This window comes from Sus scrofa, chromosome 3 (genome assembly GCF_000003025.6).
Source record: "Sus scrofa isolate TJ Tabasco breed Duroc chromosome 3, Sscrofa11.1, whole genome shotgun sequence".
Classification (NCBI taxonomy): domain Eukaryota; kingdom Metazoa; phylum Chordata; class Mammalia; order Artiodactyla; family Suidae; genus Sus; species Sus scrofa.
In genome coordinates, this window is record NC_010445.4 from 16025782 (window position 1) to 16039233 (window position 13452).

At 42.7% G+C, this 13452-nt stretch overlaps 1 protein-coding gene across 3 annotated transcripts in view; it reads right to left on the minus strand.

Moving 5' to 3' along the window:
* The window catches only part of TYW1 (tRNA-yW synthesizing protein 1 homolog (S. cerevisiae)), a 191080-nt gene that overhangs the window by 56209 nt on the left and 121419 nt on the right, over positions 1-13452 (minus strand). For all 3 annotated transcript variants that reach the window (XM_021086357.1, XM_021086356.1, XM_003481010.4), the window contains exon 15: positions 13116-13283. In XM_021086357.1, the coding sequence (XP_020942016.1) occupies positions 13116-13283 (168 nt within the window). The remainder of the gene's footprint in view (positions 1-13115; positions 13284-13452) is intronic.

Sequence of the window (13452 nt, forward strand, 5' to 3'; positions counted from 1 at the left end):
TGTCTGACAACAGGCATGGAGTGCTGCCAACCTGCGGGGCTCGCCTGAGCTTCAGTGAAGGGCTTTTAATGGGGTTTGGTCACCTAGCCTTAGTTGCTCGTTAAGGGGCTGACCTGTTTCCAGCCTCTCTGGAAGCGGAGCAGCTACAGTGGAGCCCAAAGCCCTGACTCCAAATTACATGCTCAGTGTAGATGATCTAGTTTGGCCCAAGGTGCCTCCAGCTGAGCAAAGACAGTCGTACCCAGCAGGACATTCCACGAGCTTAGAAATCACCTCTGGAAGCTGAAGACAAAGGTCAGCTCTTTCTTTGGGTAAAATCAATCCTTTACTGTTATGACCAGACTTCAAAGTCCACATTACAGTGAACAAAACAGAATAATACCAAAATAAGAATCACACATACCATTTTCTTTTTTTTTTTTTTTTTTTTTTTTGTCTTTTTGCTATTTCTTGGGTCGCTCCCGCGGCATATGGAGGTTCCCAGGCTAGGGGTCCAATCGGAGCTGTAGCCACCGGCCTACGCCAGAGCCACAGCAACGCAGGATCCGAGCCGCGTCTGCAACCTACACCACAGCCCACGGCAACGCCGGATCCTTAACCCACTGAGCAAGGGCAAGGACCGAACCCGCAACCTCATGGTTCCTAGTCGGATTCCTTAACCACTGCGCCACAACAGGAACTCCCACACATACCATTTTCATTTTCACACTCTTAAGAAGGGCTTTTATGCGGTCCACGTATCAATTATTTTCTAGTTAGCTCTTCCAAACATACAGTAACTTCGGAACCAAACACCTGGCACTGGTTAAAGGGTGGAAGAGGGGGCCCTGCCAGACCTTCTCTGAACTCAGAAGTACATGATAACTGGGAAGGAGTGGAGAGGGTCCCAGGGCAGTTACAGGGTGAAGTGATTTTGGAATACAAGAAAAGGGTGCTGCAGTAATACCTTCTGAATTTCCCAGATTCATGAATTTTGTTTTTGCCTGAGGCAGCTGCAAGTGCACTGCTTGTTCATTGGGTACGAGGAGGCAAAGATCCCAAAGACGGCCCTCCAAGTGCATCGGATTGCCTGCCAGAGTGAGACGCCGAGCAGAGCTGCCACTCTGCAGTTCATTCCCTAAGTCGTATTCCCATGGCTCAGCTGCCTCGGGAGCCAATTCAAGGGGTAAAACCATGACCATGTGATGGAATTCGAGATACAGCCAAGTGCAATTAAAAAATGATCATCTGGAAGCTCGGTTTCTGGAGTTTCCATCTTAATCCCCCGTTTTGTTGGAGTGGAGCTAAGTCCTCTCAGGAATGTCCCCGAATTGGCAATCTTCTCTGACATTTTTCTGAAAGTAATTACCGGGAACAATCAGGCCTCCGATAAGAATGAGTTCCACATGTAACACGGAGGGGAACACATTCGGCCGGTAGGTTTTGTTAGGAAAACACTGCACTGAACCCTAATGGAGACACACAGTTCCCTTCTTATTCCAGCGGGGGAGGGTGTGGGAGGTGACAGCTCTTCATCTCCTCCCTTTATAGCTTGTGCGTTTCTACAGCCAAGAGGGAGGCCTCTGTGATCAGTGCTTAAGGACCTACAGGACCTCAAATTCGGCAAGAAACTTTCTTGGTGACGATGACCTTGAGGGAGAGGAAGAGATGCTGCCTGGGGAGCCGGCCCAGAGGACCCTGCACCTGGCTTCCCACGGACACGGCCCCTCCCGACCCTTGTCTGCGCGCCCTGACGCACTTGAGAGGTAGTATAACGCAGGGGTCCAGAGACGGCTTTGTCTTTTGCAAGCTATGGGACTGAATTCTAATTGTGCCCTATTTGTCCTTGGACAAGCTTTGTCCTCTCTCAGTCTGAGACTCTCCTTGGGAATAGGAGGGAAGACGGTATTTATTATTCCTAAGACTCGTGTAAGGATCAAATGACTTCATGCAGGCAGAGTGTTATCAAAGCGACGTTAATAAATGGTACTGCCCGTTGACTTTATCGGCAGACACACAAACTAAGGAATGATACCACTAGACATCTTACTGATGATGAAAGATTCGAGGAGATAATGTAAAGATTACGCTGGATGACAACAAAATATCCTCTGCAAAGTGCTGGAAGGAAATATCTCAACTCAGAGTTTTTCACTCTGATAACTTATCATTCAGGAGCAAGAGGGGACTAAAGATGCTCCAGTGGGGGAGAAGACTAACTCCACCACGTACGTGATCCAGAGGGAAACTGCACCCAGCAGGAACAATTAGGATGCAAGTGGGATTTATACGACTGCACATCCAAACATCCATTCACTGTGGGAAAGAGGACTGAGAACTCCCTGCATTGTGGTCAAAGAGGACAGCAATGCCGGTTGACATAAGAACTAAACTTAAGAATCAACTTGTAAAATCTAAGAGTACAGGATTCTAGGAAGACAGTGGAGTAGGAAGCATTAGGAATACTCCTTCCCACCCGGACAAAAATTACACGGGCAGAATCTTATCCGATGTAATTATTTTGGAACTCTGAAGTCTACTGAAGGCTTGCAACTTTGAGGGGAAGGTCTGGCCTATCAACTGCAGCTGATGTCAGTCAATTTGAGCTCAGACAGGCAGTAGCTACCCATTCCCCACTGCCCACGCCCATGGTGGGCCACTGGGAACATGTTCCGGGAGCAGCCTGCATGCAGGCCATGGGAGACAGGCTGGGCACCAAGGATCCTGTCCTCCGAACACTGGGAATCTGTCTTCTGGTCATTGACTGCTGCCTCTGACCACAGAGGTGTAGCTGGGTTACACTCTTCAACCAAAACAGAGATTGGAAAAATGGATAAAACATTCCATATTTGAACTATACGCTGTCTACAAAAGCTCTACCTTATATCCAAGGACACAAACAGGTTGAAAGTGAAAGGATGAAAAAAAGCTATTCCACGAAAACAGTAACCTAAAGAAGCAGAAGTGGCTATACTAATATCACACAAAATAGATGTCAAATCAAAAAAGGTTACAATAGACAAAGAAGGACATTGTCTATCAGTAAAAGACTCAATTCGGCAAGACAACATAACAATGGTAAACATTCATGCACCTAATCACAGATTATCAAAATATATGAAGCAGATATTGACAGAACTGAAGGGAGGAATAGACAGTTGTGCAATAATAGTGGGAGATTTTAATGCTTCATACCCCATAGTGAATAGAACAACCAGACAGGAGATAACTAAGGAAACAAAAGACTCGAACAACGGAATACATCAACTAGATCAACAGACGTATATATACAACAACAAAATACATCAGCTACATCAATAGTCGTATATACATATACACATATATACATATCTCATATCTTATGTTTTGGTCTAATGTACATTTTGAAAGTTTTTAAGATCATCTCAAAAGACACAGAGTAAGGATTTGATAAAGTTCAACATCTATTCAAGATAAAAACTCCTAACAAATTAGGCACAGAAGAAAAGAGGATAGGCTTGTCTTATGGCCTTTAGTACACTGATTATCTCAAGACAATAAAGACCATAAGACAAGCCTATCCTCTATGGCGAAAGGCTGAAAGCTTTTTCTTCTAAGATCAGAAATAAAACAAGGAGGCTTATTCTTACAACTCCTACTCAACATAGTGCCAGAAGTTCTAGGTAGAGCAATGAGGCAAGAAAAAAATAAAAGGTATCAGAATTGAAAAGGAAGAAGTAAAATTGTCTCTATTTGCTGGTGACATGAACCATGAAAGGAAAATTGATAAGCTGGACTTTGTTAAAATGAGAAACATTTGCTCTGGAAAAAGTACAGTTAAGAGAACAAAGTCATACAGACTGAGAGAAAGTATTTGCAAAAAATATCGGTTAAATGACTTATATTCAAAACATATTTTTAAAACTCAACAATAAGAAGATAACCAGGAGTTCCCATCGTGGCGCAGTGGTTAAAGACTCCGACTAAGAACCATGAGTTTGCGGGTTTGATCCCTGGCCTTGTTCAGTGGATTAAGGATCTGGCGTTACCGTGAGCTGCGGTGTAGGTTGCAGACGTGGCCCGGATCCCACATTGCTGTGGCTCTGGCGTAGGCCAGTGACTACAGCTCCGATCTGACCCCTAGCCTGGGAATCTCCATATGCCATGGGAGTGGCCCAAGAAATGGCAAAAAGACCAAAGAAGAAGAAGAAGATAACCAGCCCAATTAAAAAATGAGCAAAAGATCTGACCAAAGATGTACAGATGGCAAATAAGCTCATTCATATTTCCATGGCATTGTGCACTTTTCAAAACCTATGTAACTTTATAGCACAAATTCTGAACTTTATACAAGTTTAAAAAAAAATCATTTAGGGAGTTTCCTTGTGGCTCAGTAGGTTAAGGATCTGGCATAGTCACTGCAGTGGCTTAGGTCACAGCTGTGGTGTGGGTTTGATCCTTGGCCCAAGAACTTCTGCATGATGTGGGTATAGCCAAAAAGGAAAAAAAAATTTTTAATAAAAAATCATTTAAGAGGTCAGGGGAACCTGGGAAGAGATACAGATTGTGACAAGAGAATCTCACTAAATTACAAATGTGTGAAATAACTTCAATGAAGGGGATGGATTGGAAAGGGCACTCACCTAAAGTAATCATGGAAATGCGTGGCGCCTGCAAGATTAAAGGCAAAAGGAACTACACATAAGCATTGTATTCTAGGGTGAAAAATTCTATATGCACATTCTGGAGTTGAACAATCAATTCAATAGATGACTGATAAGGAAGCTAGGTTTCTCCCTTTTGGAGTGTGAGTTTACAGATAAGCAAATAGAGACTACAAAAAGTCCTGTGGTAACGGATTGAGTTTGAGACTTCAGTGTGTTTAGCTTAACATAAATACAAATGGTACATATAGAAACATTTACCTACATGTGTACATACATATGATTTCTTTGCTTTGTCATCTGAGAGGGCCTAAAACTAATGCCACCCCAGTAGCAACGAGCATGTCTTCACCCAGATCTTTATTTCTTTTTTTTTTTTTTGTCTTGTTGTTGTTGTTGCTATTTCTTGGACCACTCCCGCGGCATATGGAGGTTCCCTGGCCAGGGGTTGTATCGGAGCTGTAGCCACCAGCCTACGCCAGAGCCACAGCAATGTGGGATCCGAGCCGCGTCTGCAACCTACACCACAGCTCACGGCAACGCCGGATCCTTAACCCACTGAGCAAGGGCAGGGACCGAACCCGCAACCTCATGGTTCCTAGTCGGATTCGTCAACCACTGCGCCACGACGGGAACTCCCCAGATCTTGATTTCTAACCCCATTCTCCAATTGCAGCTCTTGAGAAAAACGGCTGATTCTAGGACTGAGGCAGGAAATATAAAAGAGGAGCCTAGAGTGCCAGAAAGGAAAGAAGTGCTCAAAATAAGCAAAAACAATCCCCCCCCACACACATGAATGGGGGTACGTCAAAGGAACACAGGAGCCAACTCAAAGAGCCCCTCATGCCCAACACTGGAACAATTTGCATAAAAGTCATACAGTTGAATTGGACTGTAACCCAAAGCTATAAAATAAATATCCATGAGTCCATATTGATGTAAAAAGGATTGAATAAGTTAATAAATGGGCAGCAGAGGTAAACCTATGGAAGAGAATGCAAAATAATTTATGCAGCTATTTCACCCTTAGGGATGTGGAGTCTAACTCTCATGCCCCAGATCTGGGCTGCATCCAGAGACAGACGTCCAAAGGAGAAAGGAGAAATCAATAATTTTCCTACAGAAAGGGAGAGGGGAAGAATAATTTTATGGTGGAGAAACCTGACAAACAGGACAGCAGCCTGCTGATCAAGGTCCAAATCAACAGTCATAAATCATACAGAGAGTGTGCATCCTTGATACGATATAATGAAAATGGCCCTTTACCTCTGTGACCTTCCTCCTAAAAATCCATAACCCATGTCTTATGAGAAAAACAAGGGACGAATTTCAGTAGTGGTGCATCCTACAAAATACCTAATGCATACGCCTCAAAGTTGTCAAGGTCATCAAATTGAGGAAGTATGAGAAAACGCCCTTGCCAAACAGAGCCTAAAGAGACATGACAACTAAGGTAATGCGTTACCCTGGATGGGATCCTAGAACAGAAAATGGACATTAGGTAGACCCTAAGGAAATCTAAACAAATTAGGGACTTTAGCTAATAATAAAGTATCAGTATTAGCGCATTAATTGTAACCCAAGTATTCTATCGTTGTAAGATGACAATATTTGGAAAATCCAGGGTATTCAGGACCTACACGACATTCTCATTTTTTCTGTAAATCTCAAACTATACTACAACATTAAGTCTATTTTTTTAAAACTAAGAATTTAGCTTTGAAGTTCCCATCGTTGCTCAGTGATTAAGGAACGTGACTAGCAGCCATGAGGACATGGGTTTGATCCCTGGCCTCGCTCAGTGGGTTAAGGACTTGGCGTTGCTGTGAGCTATGGTGTAGGTTGCAAACACAGCTCGGATCTGCATTGTTGTGGCTCCAGTGTAGGCCAGAAGCTACAGCTCTGATTGGACCCCTCACCTGGGAACCTCCATATACCACCGGCGTGGCCCTAAAAGACAAAAAGACAAAAAAAAAAAAAAAAAAGAATTTAGTTTTAAAACTGCTATGTGGGTTTGGCAAGCCATGCATTTAAGCTACTACTTAGTTTCCAGTAGCAGTGATCCACTAAAATTAGAAACTACAAATATGTGGAGTGGACTTCGCTGTGTCTGAGCTAAAATCATCAAAGTGTATTGGATCATCATGGTCTTACTAGTCTGCAGACAGGACCGTGGTTACACTGAAGCTGCTAGGCTGGGAGCCCAGAAGCAGAAGGCTGGCTGTACCTCCTCATCCCAGCTGGCCTTTCCAAAGCACACAGACAGGTCAACCCTCCTCTTGCCAACTACTTCCTGCGGGAAAACCGTCGTCATCTCTCTGTCCCTCCAGCTCAACCTTGGAACTAGAATATGCTGACGTATGTATCGTAACGTGAGTCCTTTTTGTCTTTTCTTTGTTCAAAGTCAGAGATGCTCACTGAACTTTCTACTCCCGTCTTCTCTCCTCCCCCACTTAACCTACGTCTTATCAACAGCAGAAACTCCTTTAGGTAGAGTCTAAAAGTCGCTTCTACATGACAAAACTGTTCTATAGAGATATTTAAAAATAACCATCCTTTTAAAAGACTATCCCACTGTTAGAATTGAGAAATGCTTTGCGTGTCATGTAGAGTATGACAATACCAAGATCACTGCACTGCAAACGACCACAGAACATTCTGGGGATGGATAGGATAACACAAATTATAAGGATTCTCCAGAGTCTATTTCGTACTATGAAAACCTCACAAATTTTTCTTTTCTTTTCTTTTCTTTTTTTTTTTTTTTTAGGGCCACACTCACAGCTTATGGAGGTTTCCAGGCTAGGGGTTGAATCAGAGCTGTAGCTGCTGGTCTGCAACACAGGATCCGAGCCACATCTGTGACCTGCACCACAGCTCATGGCAACGCCGTATCCTTAACCCACTGATCGAGGCCAGGTATCAAACCTGCATCCTCAAGCATACTAGTTGGGTTCATTAACTGCTGAGCCACGACAAAAACTCCAAAACCTTACGAATTTAATACAAGATCTTTCAAGGTTATCTAAATATAAACAGCCAACCAATGCTTGGGATAGCTCTAGAATTTTTTTTTTTAAAGATTCACCTTATATTTTGAGCTATCCTGGCTTAGAGAGAATTTCAAATTTTTGAAATGGGCGAAGAAAGAAATGCCACAGTTGGGAGCTTTTTAATGCTACACTTTCTGGCAGTGTTCTTATTTCTGCTGGCCAGCTTTTAACTAGAACCAGAAAAGTACCGTGCAGTACACAGGTGAGACTTTTGACAAGCATGCTTCAGTTTCCTGCTACAGAAAAAGACAGGAAGGGTGACTGGGAAAACAACTGGATTAAACCACTAGGAGGTTCCTGAGGACCTATTAAGTAGCAAACTCAGTAGAATAAATGCTCATTGAATAAATGAAGGGTGAATAAACGATAAGGAAGAAGATAAGCAGGTACTAAAATTAGTAAGGAAGACGGAACAATGTCTTTCATTTCAAAAGGTAAGACAATGAAAGGGCAGAGCCTGTTAGTTCACTAAGCAAACCCTGCGAATCTAACATGTACCAGATACTCTAGAAAGTGCTGGGAATGACAGTCCTTGTGTTCCAGGAACCTGTAGCTTCTTAGAGAAAATAGCCTTATAGCTCTTGAAAGGGGGGGGGGGGGAGGTATTGTTTACAGTTTTAAAGGGCGGAAATTCACCAGGTGAGGTGAGGTGGGATAACGAGGGCATTTCTAGCAGGAGAGACAGCTTGGGCAAATACGCAGAGGGAGGAAGCAACATGACGGTGCCTAGAGAAGGCCTGGGGAGTGCGTATGAAATGAAGCTGAAAGGGCCTGATTGTGAAAGCCATTAAAACCACACAAAACGCTCAGGGTTTTCTCTTGCATACTCTGAGAGGTTGTGTGTTTCAAAAATACAGCAGAGGAACAATAAGCATGGAACTGGCAGCATAAACAATGAGAATGCTGAACAGTCAATACCCACTCTCAGTTATGTGCAGGCTGAATGATCTGTTTGGCGGATTTTGTTTTTTGTCTTTTTCTGTTTCTTTCCTTTGTTTGCCTTTTGGTTACGACTCTGCTTTTACTACCCTTAAAAAGGCATTCATCTATAAATGACGAGCCTAGTTATTATTACATGGGCCTTGATGGGATCTGGTTAGGATGAGGAAAAGATCTTTTTCACGTAAGTTTCATAAAAATCTTTCCAGTAATACTACAGAGGCAGCCACGCAACTGTACTGGGTGACACTTTTAACATAAATAAAGAAAATGAGTTTACACAGAAACAGTCTATTAATAACAAACAGCGCCAAGTGGGCCAGTATTACTGCTCACTGGGGAGATAGTAAACTAAAAACTGTAAATGTTAAAACTGTGTAGTCATAGACTTCTGGTTCTGAATTAACTATAGAACAATATAAAATATATATTTTTTTAATTTTTAAAAAATGGAAAGGACATTAAGCAAAAATGGGGGGGGCGACTTCTGGTTCTGGACCATTACTGTATTTCTACAGCTAAAACCCCTAGATATTATACAGAAAACAAACACAAGCCTGAAACGTGGAGCTAAGAGGGTACACTGACTGGGGACCTTGGGACCTGAGAAACACAGTGGTGTGTTCCCTGGGGTTCACTTTGGGCTCATAAATCCTAAACTGAGTGCAAGAACCCAGAGGCCTGGTTAAAAGCCCACAATCCAGAAATACCAACGGGCGCAAACCTTTTTTGAAGTCCCAGTAAAGCCTGCTCTCCTGAGCCAAAGATTAGAAAAAGAGCAGCCTACAAGAGTTCCCGTCTGGCTTAGTGGTTAACGAATCCGACTAGGAACCTTGAGGTTGCAGGTTGGATCCCTGGCCTTGCTCAGTGGGTTAACGATCCGGCGTTGCCGTGAGCTGTGGTGTAGGTCACAGATGTGGCTCGGATCCCACGCTGCTGTGGCTGTGGCATAGGCCAGTGGCTACAGCTCCGATTGGACCCCTAGCCTGGGAACCTCCATATGATGCAGGAGCGGCCCAAGAAATGGCAAAAAGACAAAAGAAAAAGAAAAAAGAAAAAAAATAAAAGGGAGGTAAATCAAAGTACACACTGCCTACATGAAGTGATAGCAATACTGTCCTTGCACGTATTTATAATTCACACACACGACAATCACAGAGCGGGAGTTGGGAAGGGATGAATGGAGATTAAGTGTTCTAAAGTCCTTGTTTTGCAGTTAGAGGGTAAAAGTATCTTTTAACATTGGACTTCAACCAGTCAAGGATCCATGTAGTAATTTCTAGTGCAATCACTAAAAGAACAGAAAAAGTATATAATTCCCAGACTAACTGGAGGAAAAATAAGACCTACTGTGGCTGATAAAAGTGCAGAAAGAGAAGGAAAAGGGGTTTGGGAAGAGCTGGAGAGGTGGGAGCCTCCAGGTCACAGCAAGGATGTTGATTTTCATGATAAAAGCAGGGGAGGTCCCTGAAGGCAACTAAGCAACAGAGACCTCCATTCTATAAAGACTTCTTTGTCCATGGTGTAAAGAACAGACTGACAGAGGAAAAGAGAACTTCACCACCAACAGCAGGATTTTTCAGAGCACTGTCCCTTCAAGCAACTTATTTTTTGTAAAGGTAATATCTTACCTTAAAAAGTAACGACAAATAATGGAATTAAGCCCTATATTTTAAAATTCAAAATAAAAGTGTATCAGTTCTTAAAAAAAAAAAAAAAGTAACGACAAATAAAAAGCTAGAAAACAAAGGTCAAGAGATTTGGCTTTAATTTTTAAGATTTACTTTGTCTTCACAGCTACTTTAATCAACATTTCAAATATTAGGTAGCTTTTATTTCTTTGTTCCTTGATGCTCCCAGAACATATTCTTGTCTAAATATTTAGGTCTGACAGATCTCTAGGTCGGCTATATAAAATCTAATTGCACCCAAAGCATAAGGGCCTTTTCACCTCATGTTTGTTTGAGACTAGACCGTGTGAAATTTTAATTGAGTGATTCTAATATTATTAAATGCCATTAATCTGAGAGGCTATTCAGAAAGCCACTAAGGTTTGGGGGGGAGGGAAAAAAGTGAGTCTTTCATGTTCAAATTAAGCCTGACTCTACTTGCATAAAAAAAGTATTTTTATTAAAAAAAAAAAAAAAAAAAAGCTAGCCTACCCTTTATTACCTCTTTGGTATTAATTTATCTTTATTGTGATATAATTCGCATACCATCAACTTTAACCTCATAAAGTATATGAATTGTGGTTTTTAGTACAGTCACGAGGTTGTTCAATCAACACCATTATATAATTTCAGAGCGTTTTCATCACCCCAAAGAGAAATCCCAAACCTATTAGCATCACCTCCCAATCAGCTCTTCCCCCAACCACCATCGGCCACCAAACTACTTTCTGTCTCTAAGGTTTTACCTATTCTGGACATTTCATACAAATAGAATCATACAAAATGTGGTCTTTTGTGTCAAATTTTCATCTAGAAGAATCTTTTCAAGGTTCATCTATGTCTACTTTTTTAAAAAGCATTTTTAACGCAGAATCGGAACCGGAAACCAGGCAGAGGAGTAAAACGAACCTCTATGTATTCATCATCCAGTCTCGACAACCCTCAATCCATCCACACAGCCATGTGCTTCTTACCTTATATGATTCTGAATCAAATCCCAGACACTACATTATTTCTGTGTAAAGATTTCATAAGGACACATCATTATGACTGCTATTCTAACACTGGCCTTCTGATTAGTTTTTTCCCTTCCATGGCCTACCTCTACCCAAAACTGAGTTTTTCCTTTGTTAGGCATCATTTACTTAAAAAATACATTAAATTCGGGTACTTGGTCCGTTTAATAAAAAATGAAACCGAGCACGGTCCTGTGGGGCTCCTGGGCGCAAAAGCCTTTCTGGGTCCCCCATTTCTTGTTCTTAGGAAGCGGGCCTCACTCAACTGGCATGACCGTCCCTGAGTTCCCAGGGACAGGGTCAGACAGCTGCTGATCAGGGAAGGAAGGGGACGCAGAGACCAGGGACGGACAGTCAAGAAACAACAGTCCAGCCTTGGGGCAGGGTCCTGGTTCCCTCTCAAGGGATACACATAATAATATAGGCATCTTATACCCCTAAGAGAAAAGTTGCAATCCTTATGCTTCTTTTAGAAAAGAATACTTTAAAATTGAACAGCTTAGAGTCCTTCCTGTCCTTCTCCCTGACTTAACTGCACCCTAAACACAATCATCAGTAAGCCAAAGATGAGGCACCTTGAGCATAAGCGCCTGTGGGTGAAAGATTATTAGCACATGATGTTTTTCAAGAATTTTCCTAGTTTGTTCTAATCTCTGATCAAGATGTCCTTTTGAAAAAAAAAATTTTAATAAATAAATAAATAAATAAATAAAATAAAAAGGAGTTCCCGTCGTGGCGCAGTGGTTAACAAATCCGACTAGGAACCATGAGGTTGTAGGTTCAATCCCTGGCCTTGCTCCGTGGGTTAAGGATCGGGCGTTGCCGTGAGCTGTGCTGCAGGTAGCAGACATGGCTCGGATCACGTTGCTGTGGCTGTGGTGTAGGCCGGTGGCTACGGCTCCGATTAGACCCCTAGCCTGGGAATCTCCATATGCCACGAGAGCGGCCCAAGAAATAGCAAAAAGACAAAAAATAAATAAATAAATAAATAAATAAAAAAAATAAAAGATGTCCTTCTGGCAAGTACTGTTATTCTAGGCAATAACCCAGTAGACCACCATCAGGATCATACCGAGATCTCCTGACTCCAGCTTTGAGGATCAGGATTCCCCCAAAGAAAGAAGAATGCGTGTTTGTCCCCCTCTTGATTCCTATCTAAAAACCTATTTTTCTCCTTTTAACTATAAAACTCCTTGCAATTCTTTCTAAGGAAGGGCACAGTCGTTAAGGCATTAGCCTGCTGTGACCCTCGTTTGCCTGGCAATGCAATACTTTTTTCTCCTTTACCCAAAACTCTGTCTCTGCATTTCAATTTGGCACCAGGAGACAGACGCCAAATTCTGGCAACAAAAATTCTAAAGGGGAAAAATGGAAAAACCAAAATCCCATAAACATTTCTGCGGAAGCCAAGATTCAAACTGATTTAACATTTGATAAATACCTCAATATGTCTTCTGACAGTCAGAAACACTCACAGGGGGGTTGTTTACTAGTTTCGCTTTCCCTTGTCATTCCGGGAGAGGACTAGAGGTTATTACAAGGGTGTTTTGTTTTGGTTCTCAGGATGCACCAATTACAAGCCAGAAAGCACTTCAAGTGCCCGGGTGAGGGCTGAAAACAATGCGGTCTCACACAGGAAAGAGAGGTCATGAGCCCAACAGACAGAATTCAGGGCTTTCTTAATATCTGGTTTAGGAAAGGCAGCAACCAGGTAGATACCCACGACAACAAGGTGAGGGAAAATGAAGAGAAAAGGGGGCAAAGGAGCAGGAAGGCCCAGGGCGACGGCAGAGTGCGTAGCTGGGTTGTTCTTACCTTCTTGTGAGCTATCAGGAGGCAGTTGGAATGTTCGTGTTCGCAAGCAATTTCGTAGTCGGGGATCAGACCCACCAACTCCGAGACAAAACGCACCACTTCCTCGTGCCAGGGCACGTTGGCCATGGTAAGACTGCTCGCTGAACTCTCTCCACAGTAGGTAACGCCCTGTGGAAACACGACAACAGTTAGAGGCAGCGTCCAGACCTGCTTCAGTGTCACACGGTGAGAGCTTCAGGGTCAGGAAGCCTTCTAGAGGTCATCCGATCCGATCTGATCCGATCTGATCCAATCCGATCCAATCCGATCCAATCCAATCCAATCCAATCCATATTTT